The 24,365-nt window shown below is 39.9% G+C and overlaps 2 protein-coding genes across 4 annotated transcripts in view; one reads left to right on the top strand and one right to left on the bottom strand.

Annotated features, from left to right (window-relative positions):
* The window catches only part of LOC141759643 (beta-1,4-galactosyltransferase 2-like), a 301,777-nt gene that overhangs the window by 124,135 nt on the left and 153,277 nt on the right, over positions 1-24,365 (bottom strand). The gene's annotated exons all lie outside the window — the stretch shown is intronic.
* Positions 1-24,365, top strand: part of ctnnd2a (catenin (cadherin-associated protein), delta 2a) — a 315,831-nt gene that overhangs the window by 273,254 nt on the left and 18,212 nt on the right. For all 3 annotated transcript variants that reach the window (XM_074621862.1, XM_074621863.1, XM_074621861.1), the window contains exons 20-21: positions 14,546-14,795; positions 18,196-18,280. In XM_074621862.1, coding sequence (XP_074477963.1) covers positions 14,546-14,795; positions 18,196-18,280 — 335 coding nt within the window. The remainder of the gene's footprint in view (positions 1-14,545; positions 14,796-18,195; positions 18,281-24,365) is intronic.

Raw genomic sequence — 24,365 nt, 5'->3', positions numbered from 1 at the left:
TCTTTTCTTTGCATTTTTTATGTTCTTGGGGCAAAAATAACAGCAATCAAGTTTTTTTTTATTATTTAATAAACGGTTGAGAAGTCGCTTCATGGTAAGAAAAATACAAACCATATACTGTTATAATGCTAGTAATCTGTTAGTATACCAACATATGTCAATTTGTTACCATGGATTAGTAGTATTAGTATTATTTCCATGTATGTATTCTAGATATTTACTATATTTACAATAAGCTACTTTTAAAAAATCTCAGAAATGGTTAACAATTTTACATTTGACCTTTTTTTTCATCAGCATTACATATATGACATTAACAACAGTGCAATTTCATTAAAAAAAATCATTAAAATTGTAATGTAAGCATTCACTTCCTTTATCACTAAATGGCAAGTGAACCATTTGGTTGAGCGTGTTTTTAGACAGTAAAAATTCATACTTATGAAATAATTTCAGTATACATATAATGGAATAACATTAAATGTATCATATTAACAACTATGAATGATCAGAAGTTGTTTTCTTTCTTTTTCGTACAAAATAGTCAATTTTAATTACAGTAGCTGCTTCACTACCTTTACTATAAAAGGACAAATAAACCGTTTGGTAGAGCAGGTTTTTAGAAAATGATTTGCCCATTATTAGATTTTGTTGATGTATTAAGTTAAGTGTCCTGATGTCTGGAGTCATTTTTTTGTTGCTAACTTCCTGTAAGGTGGCTAACTGAAAAGGCATGCTATTTAAAGACACAGTGACATCTAGATTGGATTTTTCTATCATAAAATACCTAAACCGAGTGTTAGAGATGCATCAATCAGGTTGAGTTAAGTTCAACACATTTTTCAATAAGAGGAATGACTCAAAATGTGCTCTACCAAACAGTTGAGCAACATTAAAGGGTTAATTAAGCCTTTAGATTTTATCCCTGGTTTTCTGCCCCCAACCAATAAAAAAAAGATCTGCTTTTTTAGCTATAGATGTTTAGTTTCACAAGCCAGTCTGTTAATTTGTCTTTATCTTTTTGGCTAACAAAAAATATGTTATATGAGCCAATACTGTTGTGGTTTTACAGACTGGCAAACATTAATAATGAGCTTAAAGCTGCTGCAGGGTGTGTTGTTGATTCTCAGTGGGACTGTCTTTACCAGTAACCTTCTCAGGGAAACAGACAGTAGTGGTAACCTGCCTTTGTTTGGCCAGATAGTCACATAAAATGGATTAGTATCAGTTTACATTCAAAATCAGCTGACACAGCAACTTCTCTTCCTAACTGTCGGGACAGCCAAATGGTAAATGAGTCAGAGAGCAACAGTCAGAGTTAATGACACACAATGTCACAGAAACACAGCGAGCCTCGGAGATGAAGAGGGAAAATGGAGAGAGGAGAAAAGTGAGAGGGATCAGTCAGGGTTGAGCCTTTGCTCTTGGCAAGGTGTGATTTGATACATGTCGACAGCAAAGAGGCAGAGGCCAGGCACTCCTAAGAGACAAGCCCCATTTGGCCCGTGTTCACAAGCTTTATTCACCACACTGACTCTAACCTCTGAGTCAAACACCTTTTTCTTTACACCGTGCACTTCTGCAAAAACAACCGTTCCAACCCGAAGCAACAAAGCGATTTCACAGAGCGGTTTTGTGGGTCTTTGTCGGATCAAAGTTCCACCTTATTAGAATACCATTTTGCATGGCTAATCTAGAGTAAATCACCTCTTTCTAAACCAAATCTTCATCACGCGACGGTGTGTCATAAGCTGTTAGTGCCGGTAAGTTTGGCAGCATCAGCATGGGGGGAATTGGTAGTTTGCATGAGAGCTCGGCAGAGTGAGCGGAGATGAGAATCATCTTTCGCACACAATAACATCAGAGTGTCAAATCCTCTGGAAAGCACTGTTTGACTGGATGTGCAGCGAGACAAGCAATGGGGAGGGAGCGAGAGAGGCACGAGGGTGGAGAAGGAAAGAGCAGAGAGACACCGAGTCAGACCAAATAGGGATGGTAGATTAAACAGAAGAGAGAGCTAAAGACCTACTGTAACCACATATGTATGCTTATATTCCAATCCCTCTTTAATGTGATTTAGTGGCATATTGATGTCACTGAGAATCATACTTCTCATCTGTCAACGTTTTGTCTCTCTCCTGATTTCACCTCCTTCATAGTTTTTGATTTGCATAATGTACTGTACGCCTGTGTAGCAATAAATGAGTCCCATTCACTGCTGCACCGTCTGTCAGCGCAATTCTTCCCCATTTACTTACAGATGGTAATTTGACACACATGAATTGGGAACAGCACTGGAATGACAAAAAAGACAGACACTGTTTTGTTTCAAATGCAGCAACCATTTACTGAAAGGTTCACATAAACACATGGCTGTGCTTACAACCAAATCCGAACCGAAATTAGTGTTTAATGAAAAAGTGAATCTGTATTAATTTGAGACAGATAATGAATTAATTTAATGTTTTGTATGAAGTGACTGGGTCCAACTGCTGAACCTAATTGAGTTTCTGGATTCTGCAGTAAGGGTTTAATTTAAATTCCAAACATGAAATCCTTACATGAAGTCCCACAGTGTATTAGGGATTGCATTTAATATGGGATATATAGTAATACAAAGTTGGATGTGAAAGCTTTTGGGTTTTCAAACAAACGTACTTTATAAAAATGTTAATTTATAAAATACTGATTCAGGTTATTTAAGTTTGTATTCTTATTAATTACACAGCTTTGTTGAATGCTCGATTCTGATCGGTCAATCACAGCGTCCTATGGTCTGTTATTTCTTTATAGCAGACCGTTGCTGTGAATAACAGACCGTTGCTATGGACGGCGTTCTGATGTCGGACTCTGGCGGACCATTTTTATGTCAAATTATTAATTTCTGAAGTAAGTAGCTGTGTAATAAGCGGGATAATGTACAGCTAGTGGGTCATTGTTGTGAAATAAACCCCTTCAGGGAGATGCAAGATCCCTCCGCAAAGCCGCATCACCCTGTCAGTGTTTATTTCACAACAATGACCAGCTCGCTGTACATTATCCCGTACATATTGCATTTGATTATCCATCTACAAATCAATGGTTAGGAAATCAAAGCATTGAGACTTACAGTATTAGCGTTATTTCATAGTGATATTCATGATGTGCATATACGCTCAAGAAGAATCACAGAACATGTTTAGCTTGATGAAAAGACATCAAGGAAATCTAACCAGCCACCTTGTAAACACCAGATTTGCTATCAACCTTCCTGCGTTCAGATTGCAGTAATTGACCTCGAACATCAAACAAAGCGCTCCGTGGTTTAGTTGAAAGTGGCCCAAGAAGACCACCTCTTTCATGTGAATCGGGGGGGGGGGCTAGTTTTTGGTTGCACGCCCAAGTTTGATCAGGATGTTCTCGTTAGTTCTGTTTGCATCAGATCAAATGGAAACACCTTCACTGATAACACTTTTTTCTCTGATTGCTTACTGGTTGCAGAAGACACCTCATATGTAACTCTTTTTTTAGTAACAAAATCAGCGCTCATTATAATTTTTTCTGAAATGATGACTAATGAGGAATTTTGAGTGAAAATCAAAAGCAAAACCTCAAAGAAAGAAAACGACTAGTCCAACTCTTCCTTCTCTACATTTCTTCTTCTCTTTCTCCCTCAGTCACCCCTTCTCCTCCTGTTCCTTTGTCTTCTTCTCTTGTCACACCACCACACCTCTTATTGGCTAAAGCCTCTCTCACTCGCTTCTCCTCATTTCCAATTTACAATGTTGTGCCCAACCCATCTTGTCCACAACATGAATATTATCCCCCCCGTTTCTTCTTCTTCTTTGTTTCTTTTCCTTCCTCCTTCTCCACCTCTCGTTCGTCTATCCCACACCCACCCCCTCCTCTCCGTCTCCGTCTCCTTTCCGTGTCGTTTCAGACATGAGCTCATACCGCCTCTCCTTCCCTCTTTCGCAGTCTCTCGCTCTTTGTGTCTCGCGTTGATGACATCAGTGCTGGGGAGTGTTACTGTGGAAACCGAACTAGTGAGCCGCAGGGATGTCACTAATTGCATGATTGCAAATGTGTGTATGTGTGAGAGTGTGGGGCCCTGTTTACACCTGGCATTAACATGCGGGGTGATCCGATCACAAGTGGACAGCTCTAAGTACGTCAGTTCACACCTGGCATTAGAATGCATCTCCATATGCATCTCCAGGGACCACTTGTGATCAGATCTCACTTCCCCGCTCTATATGCAGATGTACTGTACATCATTTCCATTTGCAAAGACCAAATGCATTGGGAGACAGAAATGAAATGAAGGAGAAGAAGAAATCAAAACAATACAGACTGGATCTATTCCTTGGTGTGTTCCAGGCAAACCAAATTGCCCAAGATGTTTGATGTACTCGTGATATATCTCTATGGGCTTTTTAAAAAAATTTCAGACGTCGTAGACTCAGCCAGCTCACGCGATTTGAGAACAAAGTGGAGATGAGAAAAAGAAGAAACAAAAGGACAGCTGCAGCTTTGATGACGCATTTTCCTGTCACGTCCTTGTCGGGATGCATCCTAACGTATTCATGTTTATACTTCAAAAGATATGTGGTCGCATGTGTACCACCTCGGCAAGTGGTTCGAGTTAGCGGATCACGACGCGTCTTTGTGGTCGTCGTTTACACACGTATTTAACACTCTCCACTTGTGATCCGATCGCCCAAGACGTATTTTAAAACCGGGTGTAAACAGGGTGTCAGACAATGTTATATGCAGACGACTCACCAGTTTCAAGGCTTTAATCTAAACATTTTGTTCACACGCACATTCTAGTACTTTCAAAGGTTGCCCTATAAGCAAAGGAGCAAAAATGACATGACGTGCTTATCCCATTTTGTGGGTTCCTGGCCACACCCATAGACTGTATACAGTAAATATGGACCTGGTACGTGACGTCACCCATAGCTTTCTGAAGAGCTGTTGTGAAGCTCAAAGTGGGTGGATCCGGCCGTCGCAATCTGGACAGTGACATCAGAGCCTAACTCCTGACTAGCAGCTTGCGACCTGATATGGCTCCCACCTGTTTCTCATAGCGGCCACGCCCTCAATTATGCCTAACTTTAAGCCTTAATATGATTTACACGAGTGAGTTATATAAAATGTATCCCCCGTACAGTTGTCATGAACAGGGATATTAGCTATAGAGACCAAAACCGTTGTTGGACCAGGCTGTAAACATGTTTATTTCTGCTGTAAATTTGGCCATTTTTAGTATGGGGGATCTGTGGAGACTGACTCACTTTTGGAGCCTGCAGTTTTTGGCACTTCCCCATTGGCTCCAGTTCTCAGCACCAGAGGTTGCTGCTTGGTCACACCAAATAATTAGATCTACAGACAATGTCCATTTTATGTTTTCCTCGCCATTTTTTTACAATTTACCAAATTGTACATATTTTGCCGTCCCTGCACTGTGGTGAGCTTAAACAACTTTAGAAGGCTAGCAGGCTGAAAGACAAAGTGGCCGTGTCCACTGACCCACACTAAGTTGAGACATAGTTATCTGTCCCTGTTGCAGAGGTACTTCATGAAATTTCTGTGTCTCCTTTTGGAATAAAATCTCTTGTGCGTGTGTGTGTGTGTGTGAGGGTCTGGCATGTCTTTTATCAGCACACTTTGTTCTCTCTGGCATTCTCCGTCCTCTGCTCCACTGTGCCAGACTGGGAGCATGACAGACAGAGAAATGGAGAGCAATAAAGAGACACAGAGAGAGGAAAAGAAAGGGCTGTCATGCGATGATGAGATTTTGTTGGTCTAACAGCTGTCCCTCCAGGATCTGACTCATGTTCAGGTGATCTTGGGAGATGTACAGATACATAAAAATGTTCTCCTTTTTTTTTCTTCCAAAAGACTTATGACGTATTCAAAATCATGATTAAATTCAAGAAAACGCATCCACTTGTAAGGACCCGACTGATCATCATCGAGAAGCTGTACAGTGTGATTTCATCTATTCTGTCACTGAGAGTGAGAAAGTGAGAATAGAGTATGTTGCATCTACGTCTTCCCAAGCAGGCATCTTCTTCATGACAGTAGAATGTCTTTAATGAAGCCACAAGTTCCTCGCCTTTCCTCCCTCTCTCGCTATTTCTCCCTCCTCTGCAGTTTACGCCGTAAACCTGTCACCCATAGACATCAAAGAGAGACACAGAGGGCGAGATATAACTGGTGTGAAAAGCACCAAACAAGAAGGCAGAATATTTTATGACGGGAGGAAAGCGGTGGCATGCCGCTTTCCAATTTACCTCCATTTCTGACCTGTTTAAACCTGTTAAAAGGAAAACACCTCACATTGCGGTGGGAATTGAAAGTCATTCATATCTCTTTTAGCTTGATGAGGGTGTGAGGATGTTGATAATTGGTGACTGCAGGGTCTGTGTGTGTTTGTGTGTGTGTGTGTGTGTGTACAGTATGTGATTAATATTGTCACTTCTTTGTGGCAGCTTTCCAAATGAGCCCATAATCCAGAACTCATTAGAATGCTGTCATTTTTTTATAATTTGGATTATAGTAAGGGGACAATAAGTCAAATTGGTGCCAATAAAAAGCCCCTCCCTCCCTTAATGACACTATTGATGTTTGAGAGTATTGTGGGTTGATGTATTTTGTGGTGTAAAGTCTTATACTCAGTTTCTTAAAGGCTGACATCCAAGGACCATAACTTTCATGTTTTCAGTAAAGAAATATTCCCACAGAACAGAAACCCTGTTGCTTTGAATCTGGCGCCCTCTGTCGATGATGTACTGTACTACAGTCACAGGACTGTAAAAATCCCAACCATTTCACTTGGCCCAAATGAAATGATTGGACGGCCTACCTGCCTGCCCCTACCTGTCTACCTGCATGCACTCTGCTCGGCACTCAATGCACTTCAACAAGCTGCTAGCTTGACAACTGTATGTCATAGCCATGTTCGTTGTTTACGTTCATTATGTAAGGGATAATGTACAGCGAGCCGGTCATTGTTGTGAAATAAACCCCGCAAAAACAGTGACCCGCTAGCTGTATTTTATCCCGCTTATTACACAACTGCTTACTTAACAAATCAATAATTTAACACAAAAAAATTGTCCTTCAGATCAAAACTGCACCCCTAGCAACGGTCTGTTATACATAGCAACGGTCTGTTATACATAGCAACGGTCTGTTATAAAGATATAACAGACTGTAGAATGCCGTGATTGACCAAACAGAATTGATTATTCAACAAAGCTTTGTAATAAGATATGTTTACGTTCATAATGATGATTTTGAGGGAGTGGCTTTGGAGGGACGGACTATCAGTGTTGCCGACTAGATTTAGGGACTTTTGGAGCTAGTGCTGCTAGCTACTTTCATTGGAAACAGTTGGCAACACTGGGCTTGGTTTTTGGTTGGATCATTTTTTAAATCTAGTGTACTCTTGCTAGTTTTTCAAAATTACCAACCTGACCTTTAAGAGGAAGATAGTTTAAAAACAGGATATTCACCTGAATATACCTTTGAGTCGAAAAGTGGTCAGATTAGTCCTTTAAGACAGCAGTTCTCACATTCTCAGTTTCTTTTCTCACAACTAAAAAAAAACTACACAACTACCTAATGTTTGTCTTGTATTACGGTGGTAAACTTCCGTTGAAGTTTAAGTGCCTGTTATTCAGCCTAGAACACATTCACAGAACCCAGAAGCTTTCGGTACCAGTAAGAGTAGATCAGCCCACCTCAGGGACCTCAACCCAGTCACTGATAACTGTGTATTTACCATCCTTTATCCTCAGACAGTCGGACGACACAACCAATCAAGCTGTTTCATCTTTCCCCACATCTCCCTGAGACAATTACCTCCAATTTTGCTTCAATAACACTCTCCCTTCTCCGTCAGTAAACAATCAAATCACTCCATTGTTGAGGGTAATTGGATCTCTTTAAATCAAATCAGCCATTATGGCCCTGATGAAGCACGCCCTGCTCAGCGGGAGTTAGCGGCACATGAGGGAATGCAGCACAGGAATACATTAGCGTCGCTGCCTCCCAGGTGAAGATGGCTATATTGGAGGAGCTGTGTAATACAGGTTTATTAGACTGTGCAGTGATCAGCGCAGGGCTTGTTTCTCTCCTTGAGGACATGTTCCAGGTGTAGCTCCTATTTCAGTGACAGAGGAAGAAGATGAGGAGGGGGATTGCACTCCAACATGTAGAGGTGTTGTCTGTGTCACAGTAGGACTTTAATTTAGAAGGAGTCACCACTCACTCATAAAAAAATCTATTTTAATTTGCTCTACAGCGATTTTATTTCTTTCCTTCCTGCATGACGATCACTGTGAGGTTACAGGAATAGTTCTTGAAGAACATGAGGTTCCTTAGCTTAGCTTCTGGTTGTATGCACTACACTATGCTGATTGATTATACTTTTTATACAGCATTCTAACACATTCAGATTAGTCATTTGTCAACTAAATATTTGAAACTTCAATGTGGCCTTGAGAGATAAATTGTATATTTAGCAGTAATTAAAACAAAAAATGTCCTCATCAGGGTAATGAGAACATCAAAAGATTGTGCTTTTAAGATGTGTTGAATTTTGCATTGACGTTAGGAAAGTGCAGCAACTCCCTCTCGTTTATATGAATCCATAATTCATCAATACGCTTTTTGCAGGCTCTGGGTATCATAGTGTCTAGATGGAGGAAAGAGGCCAGACTTTATTTGACTCAAGCTGTGTCTGAGCACAGCTTTGCTTTAGTTTAGTTCAAGCTGCAGTGTGTGTAGAAATAGAGCAAATATGATTAAAATCAGATAAAGTAGATAAAAACCGGAAGTCGAATCCACTGTTGTATCGTCTTTAAGTGGACCACTACATCCTCTCTGGAAGCGGAGAAAACTGAGGCCAAATTTGCAATAAAAGCAAAATAGTTATGAGTTTTTTTTGTGAAATAATGTTTCTAAGCAGCTCATTTTCACAGCAACACTACAAAATAACTGCCGTTCCGCATCAGAGGTATAATCTTCTGCAACCCATGGTGCTACTTTTAATTTATTAAAGCTGCAGTAGACAGATTAGATCAAATATGATTAAAAAAAAGTTATTTTTATAAAACGGTCACTATATCCTGACAGTAGTGCATGAGACAGGTAATCTGAAAAAATGTGCCTCTGTGTCCTCCGGTGTCCTCCGGTGCTCGTAATGGCATCTGCAAGATTTCACAGACTGGAGGAAAACAACCAATCAGAGCCGAGCTGGAGCCTTGCCGTCTCTGAGCAGCTGTCAATAACTTGCATACTCCTCAAATGTTTTCAGAAACATCTTGTAGTGTACTGTTTAGCTGTAAAATGAGAAAGTTTGTGCAGCCTTGTTGAGATCAGTTGAGGAAATACCAAGCGCCGCCCACCAGCCAGACAGCCAAACGCTCTCTCTCTCTGAAATGACTTGTGATTGGCCAAAGTTTCCTGTCACGGGCTAGATTTTTTAAAGCCTGAAAACAGAGCCATGAGGAGGTGCAGAAATCTAGTTTTCTCTCAGAACACTTGAATTACAATATGCTGAAAGGTTACTATGGAATTTATGTCCAATTATGCCAAAAACATTCTGCCTACCGCAGGTCTAAGTTTAGTCTTTGCTATTTATTTCTGTATATAGTATTAATGTTTGCTCTGTGATAAATCTCTAAACCTCCAAGAGACAAAAAACAACATTGCGAAGTAACAAAAAAAAAAACTCAAGTGTTTTACAAAAATATCTCACATCAGAACAAACAAATAAATATCCCAAAAACAAACCAAATAATGAGCAATGTGTACATTCAGGTGAGATGTGCTTAAGTGTGTGTGTGTGTATTGTCAAGGTGAGGTGAGGCTTTCAGTCATGCATCTTAGCACTCAGTTATTATCAGTCTTCCTCTAACAAGGTGTGTTATTAAAAGGGTTGGGGATAACAGGGGCCTCTCCGTTTCATTCTTCAGCTATCAAGGCGTTTCACATCGCATTCGTCTCAGCATATGCGCTAATGTGTATATAGACTATATTTTCACTGCCTTTACTCAGTTTCTTTGTCCTTCAGTGATTCCCTCTGTTCCTCCTCTTCCCTCTCTCTCAAACCTCCTCTCTCTCCTTCCGTATCATCTTCTCTGTTACGCACTCGCCCCCCTGTGGGATGAATGTGATGACGTTGCAGACACTGATATGCGTGCACACACACCTGTGTGTGGGGAAATGCTGACAGCAGTTTATCAGAGCATCTCTGTGTAAGCGGAAATTTCTTAAACAAACACATCCAATAGTTTTAACGTCTGTGTGTATACTCTTCACCTTCCTTTTATTATTACTTAATTCCCTACAGTCAGTCAGTTAATGAATGAGTCACTCACTATATCAGCCAGTCAGTCAATCAATTAATTCTCAGTCATTCACGCAGTAAATTATCTGGCAGTCAGTCGGTAAATTAGCCAGTCGGTAAATTAGTCATGCGGCAAGTCGGTAAATAATTCAGTCACTCACTCGGAAATTAGTCAGATCATTAAATCAAGAAAGAGAATACGTAAAATGAATCAGCCAGTCATCAGCCGGTAAATCACTCAGGAATTTCAAGTCAGTCAAATAATGAGTCTCCCTCTTAGGACGCAGCTTAATTTTGTCCTCGCGGCCAAAAGACAATGACCGCTTAACCTCTGTTCAGCCTGCCGGCCTGAGATAACACTTGGCCAATTAACTCACAACTCCATCCTTATGGGTAAAGTTTGTGTGCGTGTGTGACTTAGTATGTGATTGTGCACGTCTTTAAGTGCATGAATATGTGTGTTGAAGCCTCCATGTGTCTTCACAAGTCTGCTCTTTGTAAATCAAAATGTGGATTACAACAATGTTTGTGATACAAGGGCAGAACGTATAATCATGGATTATTTGTGTGTGTGTGTGTGTGTGTGTGTGTGTGTGTGTGTGTGTGTGTGTGTGTGTGTGTGTGTGTGTGTGTGTGTGTGTGTGTGTGTGTGTGTGTGTGTGTGTGTGTGTGTGTGTGTGTGTGTGTGTGTGTGTGTGTGTTCTGCTACTTCATGAAGGTTGCTAGTGTCATCTGATTTCCCTGCTCTGTGTATTGCCTTGCAGCTTCTCGGCCCAGATCACTTAGACTTATTAGAGGTAATATGAGCAAGGGACTCACCACCAGCCTTTAAGGGCTCCTTGGATATCACAGTGATGGATTGGTCTGGGAAAAGCATTCAGTGTATTATGAAGAAGTGGGGAATTTTAAGTAAGAAAAGAGTGAATGAAGAAAAGAAGGAAGGTATAAAGGGGAGGCTCAGATTTTGTTCTGACTGCAATCTACAAGTGAAGGAACAAATCTATACAACATGGATGTTTGTTATTTTGTTTTTCACTGAGAATTAAAGTGGCAGTAGGCAGAATGTTTTTGGCATCATTGGGCAAAAAATCCATTATAGCCTTTCAGCATATTGTAATTCAAGTGTTCTGAGAGAAAACCAGACTTCTGCACCGACTCAATGCTCTGTTTTCAGGCTTAAAAAAGAGACTTTGGCCAATCACAGGTCATTTCAGACAGAGACTGTTCATTCCATGGAGGCAGCTGTCAATCACTCGCAAACTCCGATCAAACAAAGAAAACTAGGGAGAGCTGGTCAAATATTAATCAATATTCTGTTACTGTAATGCCTATTTCTCATGTAAAATGTTTTCAGAAACATCTTGTAGTGTACTGTTTAGCTGTAAAATGAGAACGTTTGCTCTGGCTGGTGGGCAGTGCTTGGTATTTCCTCAACTGACCTCAACACGGCTGCCGGGTCACAGCTAAAGTACACTAGAAGATGTTTTTCAAAACATTTGAGACGATATATAGGCATTACAGTAACAGAATATTAATTCATATTTGATCAGCACTGCCTAGTTTAACCGTTTGATCGGAGTTTGCAAGTGATTGACAGCTGCTCAGAGACGACAAGTCTCCAGCTCGGCTCTGATTGGTTGTTTTCCTACGGAGGACACAGATGTTTGTTTTTTTTCAGATTACCTGTCTCATGCGCTACTGTCAGGATGTAGTGACTGTTTTATAAAAAAATAACTTTTTTTAATCATATTTCCTTCAATCTGCATACTGCAGCTTTAATGGGGTTGCAGAAGATTATACCTCTGACGCGGAACGGCACTTAGATAGGTATGCGGTAATTTTGTAGTGTTGCTGTGAAAATGAGCTGTTTAGAAACATTATTTCACAAAAAAACTATTTTGCTTTTATTGCAAACTAAGTATTTTGGCCTCAGTTTTCTCTGCTGCCAGAGAGGATGTAGAGGTCCACTTGAAGACGATACGACAGGGGATTCGACACTTAGAGTAGCACTTCCGGTTTTTATCTACTTTATCTGATCCGGCACTTCTGTGGAGGACTTGCATTTGTAAAATTTAGAAGGAGACGGTGACTCACCCTGAGCAGCTCTTCAGTGTGTTGTGTACGCACACGCACTGTTTTAAATGGCATATCCAGCAACACCACAGAAATGGCAGACTGATTCATTCATGAGGAGATGCTCGGTTGATTGAAGTGGTTCTATTGAGTGGACTTTGTTGGTTCATTATTCTCAACAATCACCTCTGCATCCAAATTGACGGTTCTTTACCTGCAACATGACCCGTGGGTTTCATCCCAGGGGGCTCAAGATGATTCAAGTGTAATTGACAGGTTTGATGATGGTCAAGGCATTTCTCACCTCTTGACTGCCGCTCATGTTTGATGAAACTCCACACGCCGCTGCGGTCAGCACAATCTCCTCTTTCTTCTCTTCAGTTCCTCTCCTGTCTTCCATTCTTCCTCTCATCACCTATTTGCTTTGATCTCTCTCTTATCTCTCTTATCTCTTCATATCCAGTGACCTCACTCTCACTGGAAACTCTTGTGGGAGTTGCGGAGTAGTTGACTCAGAAACACTGCAGGAAATAAAATTCAATTGTTTCCTGATGACAGTACATGTGTATGTGTGCGTATATTTATCTAAACCAGGGCTGTCAAAGTTAACGTGATGATAACACGTTAACGCAAATTTATTTTAACGCCACTAATTTCTTTAATGCATTAACGCAACGTGTGAATTTTAGCTTGTAGCAGGCTCAGTTTTAAAGCTACAGTGAAGATACTGGCATCGTATGAAACTAGAAAAACCTAGGGATTCCATTGGCACCAATGTCATACTAGCTTGTCGCAAAGGAGGCTAAATAAAGCTCCAAATGCTACGTTTTGGTGAGGAAAATCTGGCACGGTCTGACCTCAAGATATGTTGATTAAAATGGGTTCTATGGGTACCCACAAGTCTCCCCTTTACAGACATGCCCACTTTATGATAACCCCATGCAGTTTGGGGCAAGTCATAGTGAAGTCAGCTCACTGACACACTGACAGCTGTTGTTGCCTGTTGGGGTTGAGTTTACTATGTTATGATTTGAGCATATTGTTATGCTGTGAGGGTTTCTGAAAAATATTTGTCATTGTTTTGTGTTGTTAATTGATTTCCCATAATAAATATATACATGCATTTGTATGAAGCAATCATATTTGCCCACTCCCATGTTGATAACAGAATTAAATACTTGACAAATCTCCCTTAAAGGTACATTTTAAACAGATAAAAATGTGCAATTAATCGCGATTAACTATTTTAATTGATTGAAATTGTTGGCATCTAAGTATATACCTACAAACTACTCTCATCAAAACTAAAACAATCTATATTTTTGGGATGGTACTAACCCTGTTTGATCTAACTAAGACAGACTACCTTACTGTGTAGGTGAGCTCAGACTACATGTAGGTGGCTTTGTCCTCAACTTCTGTCATTTCCTCTTTGAAATCCATACTCCTCCATACCACTTTGTTTTAAAGTCCCCTTCACTCCAAATGTTATTGCTTTCCATCTGCTCCACCCTTGACAGCATCTCCTGCACGTCTTAATTACTCCCACTCTCTGTTGCTTCGATCTCTCAAACAAAAAACAATCTTTGAATGCCATTTTTTTTTCATTTTCTTCACATGCCAGCCTTTTCACCAAAATACCACGAGTCGCCCCATTTATTGGATTCTCAGCATGTCTGCATTACTGTTTGTGTGCGTCAGAGGATTTGCAGTGTGCCCCCTCAAACTAAAGATTTATGGAAACCACTCACTAGCCGGACGAGGCCTTTGCTTTTAAAAGTAGTAAACGGGCAATTTTACTTTTATGTCATCGAGGCTTTGAAGTATTTGTTAAGTATATTGTTGAGGTAGTTGTTTGGTATTTTATACCAGTCATCCATAACCACACTAAATGTCAATGCTTGTCTAAAACCATCCCTTTGCATGAGTATAGGAGCTATTATAGAAAATATAAACCAGAAATCATCTGTTTATGTTGTCAAAGCTCAGTCCAGTAGCCTATGTGTCCCCTCTATTGTTTAAAATTTCATTTTTCCAATAAAATTGGCTATATACAGTACAGGAGGATGTGCAGACAATAACATTTGACCAATGTTTTTTGTACCTTTCCTTCATTTTCTCCACCAGGTAAATATGCCATGAGAGATTTGATCCATCGGTTACCGGGCAGTAGCAGCAGCAGCAACAATAACGCCACCAGCAGTGGGACCTCCGGGCCCACAGGCCCCCCCAGCAAGGCCATGTCAGACGATACGGTTACTGCCATCTGCTGCGCGCTGCACGAAGTCATCACTAAGAACATGGAAAACGCCAAAGCCCTGCGCGATGCTGGAGGCATAGAGAAACTCATCGGCATCGCCCGCAGCAAAGGAGATAAGTGAGTATGGGCCAACGTTTTGAGGCCTTAACACAAAGTTTGGTTCTCTTTATCTATACCAGTAAAATTGCTAATTTAAAGTTAGAGAAAACTAGGGCTGTCAATCAATTCAAATAGTTAATCGCAATTAATCGCAAATTATTCACACTTTTTTTTTCTCTTCAAAATGTACCTTAAAGGGAGATTTGTAAAGTGTTTAATTCTCTTATCAACATGGGAGTGGGCAAATATTCTTGCTTTATGCAAATGTATGTATATATTTATTATGGGAAATCAATTAACAACACAAACAATGACAAATATTGTCCAGAAACCCTCACAGGTACTGCATTTAGCATAAAATATATGCTCTAATCATAACATGGCAAACTCAAGCCCAACAGGCAACAACAGCTGTCAGTGTGTCAGTGTGCTGATTTGACTATGACTTGCCCCAAACTGCATAGGGGAGACTCGTGGGTACCCATAGAACGCATCACATATCTTGAGGTCAGAGGTCAAGGGACCCCTTTGAAAAGGACCATGCAAGTTTTTCCTTGCCAAAATGTAGCATAAGTTTGTAGCGTTATTTAGCCTCCTTCGCAACAATCTAGTATGTCATGGTTGGTACCAATGGATTCCTTCGATTTTCGAGTTTCATATGAAGCCAGCATCCTCACTTTAACTTTAAAAATGAGCCTGTTACAACCTAAAAATTGTGAGTTGTGTTAATGTGTTAGAGAAATTAGTGCCGTTAAAACAAATTTGCGCTAACAAATTGTTATATCAACTTTGACAACCCTAGAGAAAACCTTTTTTCAAGACATTTTTCAACACTTAAGACACAATGGTTCGTATGTCTGCATCATTACATCAAATGGAGAAAAAAAAAATGTTTGACAAAAATATCGTGGACAATTTCTCTACTATTAATACCACATATTTTGTGCCTAACAGTACTATAAGTGTCTGTATTTTTTTAACATAGGTTGTCTCAGTGAGAATAAAACTTTCAACACAGTGTTACTGACATGTAACTGAGCTACAGTAGCACCACAGAGTTCATCCCTACGACTTAACATCCTCTTGAAATGCATTTGCAGGAGTCCCAGATTGAATTCAGCAGAAATCCTCAAAGGACGCTTTTACAAATCTGAGCATGGTGATATATTATTACAGTTTTCGAAGAAGTATGCCATATGTATTTCTAACCACAGAACAGGTTTACCTGCGCTGCTGTTAAAGTGGTTATTAGATCATAATGATGATATGTGAAAATATGTGAAAGTAACCTCAGAATAAGCCAGAGGATGAAATTGCCCTGAATAACTGTAGTAGTTTAAATCCTAAAATGTAATGTAAAGGGAAAAAAAATCAGAACAGATTTTCATTGTTGTATTGTACTATACCTGTCAAGGTATCATTCAGCTCTCCCCATACTGTCAGTAGTGACCAGTGCTTTAATGTGACCGCACATCCATCATTCATAACCACACCTGCCTCCCTGTGACCATTCATCCACAAAAGACGGCTGGAGAACAAGGAAGATGCATCAGGAATAGAACCCCTGTCACCATGGGAGACTAGGCGGGGTGTTCTAGCCAGCCTAGCTGCTATGGCAACCACCAGGTCAGGGGTTGCAATGACACCAAAGTGTTATCAGACGGAGGTCAAACGTTCATTCATTGTTATGGAGAGTCTCAGTCTATTTAGGGAACTGTGCTCAAGGGCACCATTACAGAGAGAGAGATGAGGTGCTGGAAGAAACCTTCATAAGTGCAAATTTCACAGCGAGTGTAGTTAGCCGCTAATGGCCCACACATCTTCATTTTCCCAGGATAGGTACACTGAGGATAAATGCTCCTTATCAGCAGCGCCATGCTACATTCACGTAATTACACACTTTCAGATTGGGAAAATTTCCATTACTGCGTCACCATAGACAGCCACTGTTTACCAACTGATTTGAAACAGTAGGAGCTGAAAAATACGATGAATTGAAAAAAGAATATACCGATGTATTACCTATGCTTTTGAAACAGTCGATGCCAAAACGATTCCCCTTCATACAAACACGATTTGACAGTCCCAAAAATGTCGCTTCATTTTCAAAAAGTTGCACCCTGCTGGAGTTTATTGCTTCAGTCAAATGTAATGAATAATCATAATCTTGCCAGGATCAAAAGCCCTGATGACATTTAAGGTAGTGAAGTCGCTATTAAGATCTGTGTGCACTACCAAATCATTGACTTGTCTAATTTTTTAGATATTTCTTTTCATCTAGCAGTGGAAATTAGCCTGTTATTTCCTTGGGATTACTTTATTCATGTGTAACTATGATACATTCCAGTGCATTGTGGCTTTGTCCAAAATCGCATATATGCTCTATATACCCAATATGTGTACTATCGTTCAACATACTTATGTGTTAATAACCAGCAGTGTGTATCTTTTCGGACGCACTGAGCAGTAATTTACGTCGTCACTTCCTGAGAGCCTCCTTGCCAGTTGGAGACATGTAACCATGGTAACCCATGTCAACCTCATGTGACCAAAACGACAGTTTGTGAGAATCAAAGTGTGAACTAATTTAAAATATATATTACGCCTATAGTGAAAACTTACAGTTCAATTGAAGCGTTATTGATGTTACAGAGCTGTCCATCAACGTCTGTTATGAACGTTGTTCAACCGCATTGTATTGCGGGATATTAATGTAGTGCAACCGCATTGCATTGCGGGATATTAATGTAGTGTCCAGCGTTGCATACTGTAATATTTCACCAGAAATAGTATGCAATTCGCGCACTTTTGGTTTCATACTAAGGTTTCTGGCATACTAAAATATCTCATATACTGTTTTACGTACTAAACAGTATGTTGGTATAGGATTTCGGACGCAACCTGTGTTTGGAGTTGGCTGGTGAAATGGCTTTCTGTTGAAACCATTACCCCATATTTCAATTTTTGAAACACTTTCTGTTCTTTTTACTGGGAAGAACTAAAACTCAGGGTGCAGCCTGTTTTTCAGGAGGACTTTTGTTAATTGAGGTGGACAAATGGAAAACGAGCATCCCCTCTGCTTCCCGCTGTAGCTGTTAGAGGGGCAGGGCTCCTGAACTGACTCCTACTAGAGTCATTTTTCAGCTAAGTGGCAGGGACGGGCCATTAGCATGGCAGAGGGTCATTTTAAACTCATCTGGAAACTCTCAGTTTTTGCGCAAAGAAAATCATTCTCTGCTGAAATGAGCAATGGCCCTCTTACTCTTAGTGACTCTCCATCACGAGTGCCACTGGCCTGCACACATCTTGTGCAGCTGGTAAAGGCAGGGGGCAGAATAACATTGCAACATTATCCAAAGGAATGGGGTCCAGGAGAAATAACTCTCTCTCTCTCTCTTTTTCCTCTATCTATCTCCAGACACTCAGCAAAGGTGGTAAAGGCAGCCTCTCAGGTCCTCAGCAGTATGTGGCAGTACAGAGACCTGCGCTCCCTCTACAAGAAGGTAGGATGTAGTGCAAACCATGTACTCTATTCATCTCACACTGTTTGTGTCCTGTTTTCCCATTACATTTCCTGTCATCCTCTCCAGCATACAGTACTATTTAGTGTATAAGAACTCATTTTTTAGATGCCAGACACCACTTTCAAGGATTTTTAACCTCACCTATACACATACAGTAACTCCAAGTTAACATTAACGTCATATACAATCACGTAGAAGTCATGAAGAATGAATGTGACGTCCATTTCAGCAGTGATATATATCATATTTCATAATGGATGAATCTCAAGTACATCTCCGCCCTTGGTGTGTTGTGGAATTAACACTGATAGGCTATCCTGTGAATATTAAATAAAAAGTTGTAATAATTTCAACATAAAACTAAAACATTATTCTAAAACAGTGCAATTAAATCCATCTTCACATTATCAGATACCTTGCTAGAAGCCTAATGCCGTCATAAAATTGACACCATCCATTAATTAATTCGTGCTTTGCAAATCTCCTCTGATAAGGGGCTCTGATATAGAGTCATTGGTGTGTAATGTGAATAAATTGTAAAAAGAGTGTAATGAATATTATGTCTGCATACACCTTTGTTGTTAGGGAGCAGGAAAAGTAACAAGCTTTGGCTAATTATATGAGTTCTTTTGACAGAGTATATTTATAATTAAAAAGTTATTACTATACACGGCAAGTTGGCCTTGAACTATCTGAGGATGAACTATGTTTGAAGGAGGGTTTTTCACTTTCACCGAAGCAGGTGTTGAGTATGATTCTCTGCTGAAACTGTTTAATGAAGCAATTGGAAAAACACACCTGATACACTGTTAAAGTTTTCATTTACATCTGAATGGTGAGCTGCATTTTTGTATTTGGACAGTTGAAGATTTTGGATTGACCTCTATGTTCTCTTCGATAACACCAGCTGAAACCTCACTGGATGAGTCGGGCCTTGTTTTCTGGTCAGGACTAATCCTTGTCAGGATTTGCTGTTGTGTCTGGCTAGCGGCCGCTAAACTAATTCCATCCCGCAATCGACAACTTAGCCAGACGTTTCCGATGCTTGGCACAATCTACCACTATCGGTCAGCAGTTTTTTGTAGTTTATGGTATTGATTTGATGTTCACAAAATATGCATCTGGGAGACAAATTATAATGAATTTCATTAATCATTTCTATTACTGTGAGATGCATTTATTATAACTTTGAAATGCTGCTTTTAGCATCACTAGTAATGGGACAGTCCATACCACAGCTGCTCCCTGCAGGGTGATAGAAGTATAACTCATATAAAGTATTGTATAGGAGCTACATTAACAGGATGTTGGTTCAATTCCATGAGCATTCAGGAGGTTAACACTGTATGTGTACTAGTAATCACATTCATACATGGTCAGTAGTAAACGGCTGTTAATAATAATAATAATAATAATAATAGTAATAATAATAATAATAATAATAATAATAACTATATATATATATATTTTATCATGCTGACATCGGATCGGTACTTGGTATTGGCCGAAACTGCAAGTTCAGGGGTCGGAATCGGTATCAGGAAGGAAAAAAATGGTATCGGAATGGTTTCTAATGTGCGGCGATGTAGCTTACTAATAAGCTTTGAAGGAAAGATGAAGTGAAAGTGAAGTCAAGTGCATTTTGTCATTAAATGCCCAAAGATCTCCTTCTAAACAACCTCAGTGTTGCCATATTTATTCAGCAGATATTGGTTTGGAGACTGGCCACTGTAGTGTGTGTGGTTTATGGTGCCTCGTAGGTGAGTCTTCATAAATGCTTAGAGTTTATGTGTGTGTGTGTGTTTGTGTGTCTGTGTGTGTGTGTGTGTGCAGGTCCTTTATTTTTGTATGGCTTTAGGGCTTGTCGTGTGCAGTGTGAGTGTGAGTGTGTGCGCTTTGGCCCTGAGGTCAGTCATAACCACCTCCAAACTAAAGAATAATGGAGTTCTGCTGGGCACCATCACAACTGAGCAACAGTGTTTACAGAGGCAGGTGGATCAATAACTTTGTGTTAGTCTCTAGCCTATTGTTTTTTTGTTTTTTTCAACGTATACACACACACACACACACACACAAGCTGACATCGATACTAATGGTTATTTATCCCATCATGAAGACCATGATGGTGTTAATGCTGCTGGCTACCAGGAAACGGTCGCTCATTAATACAGCAGCTAACCTGTGGCTCACAAAGAATGGCAACCAACAAGCTAAAAGTGAGAAAGCCATATAAAACGATGAGTGATGTGTGCGCTGCTCCCACTCAGACACAGTCTTTTATCTCTCTCACACACACTAACACCGTTGGAAACCCACTTTCTCCACCTCCTCCGGCTCTATTCTTTCTTTTCAAATGACAAATACCCGCACAACTTGATTAAAAGTAATGGCAAATGTTCCGTCCCTTTCACTTGTCAGTAATGAGTGTTGTTGAGTGAATATCTGCCACCAAGGTTATCTGCCGTTCAGAGCACTAAAACTTTAGAAGCATAATCAACTAGTTTCAATGACATATGTAGAAATATTAAGTAACACATTCCAGGGAGGCGTCCTTGGCTTTGAATGTGGGTTTTTTTTCATCTCTGTGTGGAAAGAAAAAGAAGAATGAAGCTGATTTATTGATTTATTTCAGATGCATGTTTACGTGAACGATTGTTGTGTATAATCTAATGCTATACAATGCAACAGCCCTGCGACAACAAATGACACCTTTGTGAGAATGAGCAGTTGTAGTTGATTGCCATCCGCAGCCCTAGTTTGTGTAAGTGTTGCATTTCATTGTGTTTTCTTTTCTTTTCTTTTATATTTATATTATTCAGTGTTGTCCCATATTCAGCTTTTAATGTGAAATCTTTGTTGGAAGACATTCAGCAGAAGACCAAAAGAGATTATTTGAGAACTTCAACGCGATTCACTTCAACGAGCCATTTCATCTTGTGTTATTTCCCTCAGATGATAAACTGTGAGATTTCCTACTTTGAATTTCAAATACCTGCACTTCACTTTTCAAAGATGTTGTCAAACCTGAAACAACAAGAGTGAGCTGTCGTTCTGTAACCTTTTACCATTCCGCCCCATTTTTTTTAGAGGGAGATGTTCAGAGGTAGATAAAAAGTCAACAGTAGATGTCACATATAAGTGGTGTACATCATCTGAAAGCTTGGAACCTGAAGATTAATTTGAGATGCAGCTCTATAAGTGTTTAGAACGTTATAATGTAAGTATATGATGGTCATTCCCTTGCTTTATTATGTCTCATAAGTTGTTACAGCAATTTTTGTTGGTTGATACCATTTGTTACACATTTGGTGCTATATTGAACCATTTTTTTACCACTCGAGAATTGAAAAAAATGATCAATATTCCCTCCAAAATACCACACTAAGACACTAAGACCTTGAGGAACACCATAGAAAAAGCCATGCTGTAATTTGGTGTCAAAAACTTTTGACATTTGGAGATTTCTGCAAGAATTGCATTTTTCGGCAATTGGATGACAAGAACATTGGTTCTGGAAACTGCTCAGAAACCCCCTTATTGTCAATCTACCTAGGAAAGCCACCCATTCTCTGAATGCTCTAGATCTCTAGTTTGTGGCTGTACAGTTTCATGAGGCTGTGATTACCCTAGAGGTCACCACAGGTCATTTTATACAGTGACGTCAAGTTTTAAAAAAATGGTCTCACTATATGAAATTACTACTATGGGGACATCAACACACGTGAATACAATTGGGCTCATTAGATCTACAAGAGTCTCAGCAATACCCAATCTATGTAATCCCAAGACTGTTTAGGGACCCCAGTATGCAGAAATAGTCAAATACACAATTTTAGAATAGGCGAAAATAAAACATGTATGCAAAAGTGGACATGTCTGTAAAGGGGAGACTAGTGGGTACATATAGAACCTGTTTTCATTCAGATGTGTTGAGGTCAGAGGTCAAAGGACCCCTTTGAAAATGACCATGGACTGGGCCATCAGATTTTTAAGAGGTTAAACTAATGAAACATAATATAAAGACATTTTTCTATGTGTTAACGCATTAGAAGCCAGTTAAAAAATCGCTCCCCCAAATGACATTTTGTTCCACCTGTTTATCAAGACATATGAAAAGCATTGGACCCAGAATCTAACCAGGTGAAGTGACTTGCATGATGATTTTGTAGTGGGCTCCCTGTCCGAGTGTTGCTGCAGTCACTTGAGGAGAGGCCGCCCCATGGCATCAGAGTGTCCTCACCTCATCCTGACGACTATGTCCCTCTCCTCATTCGTCATCCTCTCATCCCCGGTATTACACTGAACAGTATCCCCATGTGGCCCCTTGGAGCCTCATCTGCTTCACACTCCTCTAATCATTGCCACTGGATAGCATTACACTCGACTGGATGGAATAACACTCCAGTTAATCAGACGTGGTCCGACAAAGGTTGCTTCATTTTTTGGGGATTATTTATTTTTGTTAATTTTTTCACCACCCATTTTTGCTTAAAAAAGCCTTTTTTTTGCCAGACTATGATTTAATAAAGAGAGATATTAAAGGAAAGAAAACAACTTCCTTAAGATTGATGGCCGCATTTTGAAACAACACAATTAGTTTGGCATCTGTCTCATTTGATCCAATATGATGTTAACATTATTTCAAGGGGGAAAAAAGAAAGATTACTGAAAGACAAGACTTTTCCACTGCACAACAGCAAAAAATGCATCCATCATCCTTGAATTGAAACAAAATATCATCTGCAGTCTGTCCCCAGTTTCATCCACCTGCACTCCATCATAATCTTCGAATGATCAAGATCTTGTAATGCAGCTAACACGTTGCTGTTATCGAGAACAACTTTTATTAAACACAGCATAAATTAAATTCTCTAACACACTTTTTTTTTTTTTTTTTTTTACACTTTTTAAACCTGCAGTAGGCAGAATGTTTTTGGCAACATTGGGCAAAAATTCCATAATAACCTTTCAGCATATTGTTACTCAAGTGTTCTGAGAGATAACTAGAGTTGTTTAGCTGTAAAATGGGTGGTTGGTGCTTGGTAGTGCTCAACGTGGCTGCCGGGTCACCAACTTTCTCATTTTACAGCTAAACAGTACACTACAATATGTTTCTGAAAACATCTGAGGTGAGAAATAGGCATTACAGTAACAGAATATTGATTCATATTTGATCAGCGCTGCCTAGTTTGACCGTTTGATCAGAGTTCGCGAGTGATTGACAGCTGCTCAGAGACGGCACTCTCTAGCTCGGCCCTGATTGGTTGTTTTCTTCCAGTGTGTGAAATCTTGCAGATACTATTAGGAGCACTGGAGGACACAGAGGCACATGATTTGTTTCAGATTACCTGTCTCATGCACTACGGTCAGGATATAGTGACCGTTTTATAAAAATAACTTTTTTTAAATCATATTTTCTCCAATTCTACCTACTACAGTTAATTCTACAGCAAGTTAAGCTGTTGCATTATACTACATACAGTCACTCTAAAAATGACTTTTAAAGGCTGATGGACGCCATACCTTCCTATTTACTTCCTAAATTGCATGAACACATGCAATTCACTGGTTAGTGACAAACCAGCCTAATTTTACAACCGTGGAAATTGTTGCGTTAGAGGATCCACATTTTGACTTTATCGCCCAAGTCCAGAGCTCGCAATAAGTGACTTTGCTGCTAGTATCCCTGCGTGACGTATTAGGTCATGGGTGTTAGGTGCAGCAAAAATCCTGTTAGCCTCCAATCCAAACATGGATTAGCATACAATTTAGACGAGAGTGGAGTTGGACGTCTCTGCGAAATGTTTGTGAGCAAAAGCAAAGGGGAAGAAAGCGAGAGCTGGCAAAGGAGGAGGAAGAAAAGAGTGAAGTGTGGAAAGAAAGTGAGGTGAATTCTTCAATTTTTTTGCATTTCGAATGCTTGTGTGTAGTTTTTTGGAAAGAGGAGAAAAGTGTTGGGTCAATAATGAGTCAGTCTGAGCCGTGTTGGCAAAGAGTTGTTTGCTTTGAAGTCTTGAAGTAATGAGAGCATTTTGAAACACACTTTCCAACTTGTGTAGAAGTT

This window comes from Sebastes fasciatus, chromosome 21 (genome assembly GCF_043250625.1).
Source record: "Sebastes fasciatus isolate fSebFas1 chromosome 21, fSebFas1.pri, whole genome shotgun sequence".
NCBI classification, from domain to species: domain Eukaryota; kingdom Metazoa; phylum Chordata; class Actinopteri; order Perciformes; family Sebastidae; genus Sebastes; species Sebastes fasciatus.
Note: the sequence above shows the minus strand (reverse complement) of the source record. Positions and strands in the feature narration are given on the sequence as shown.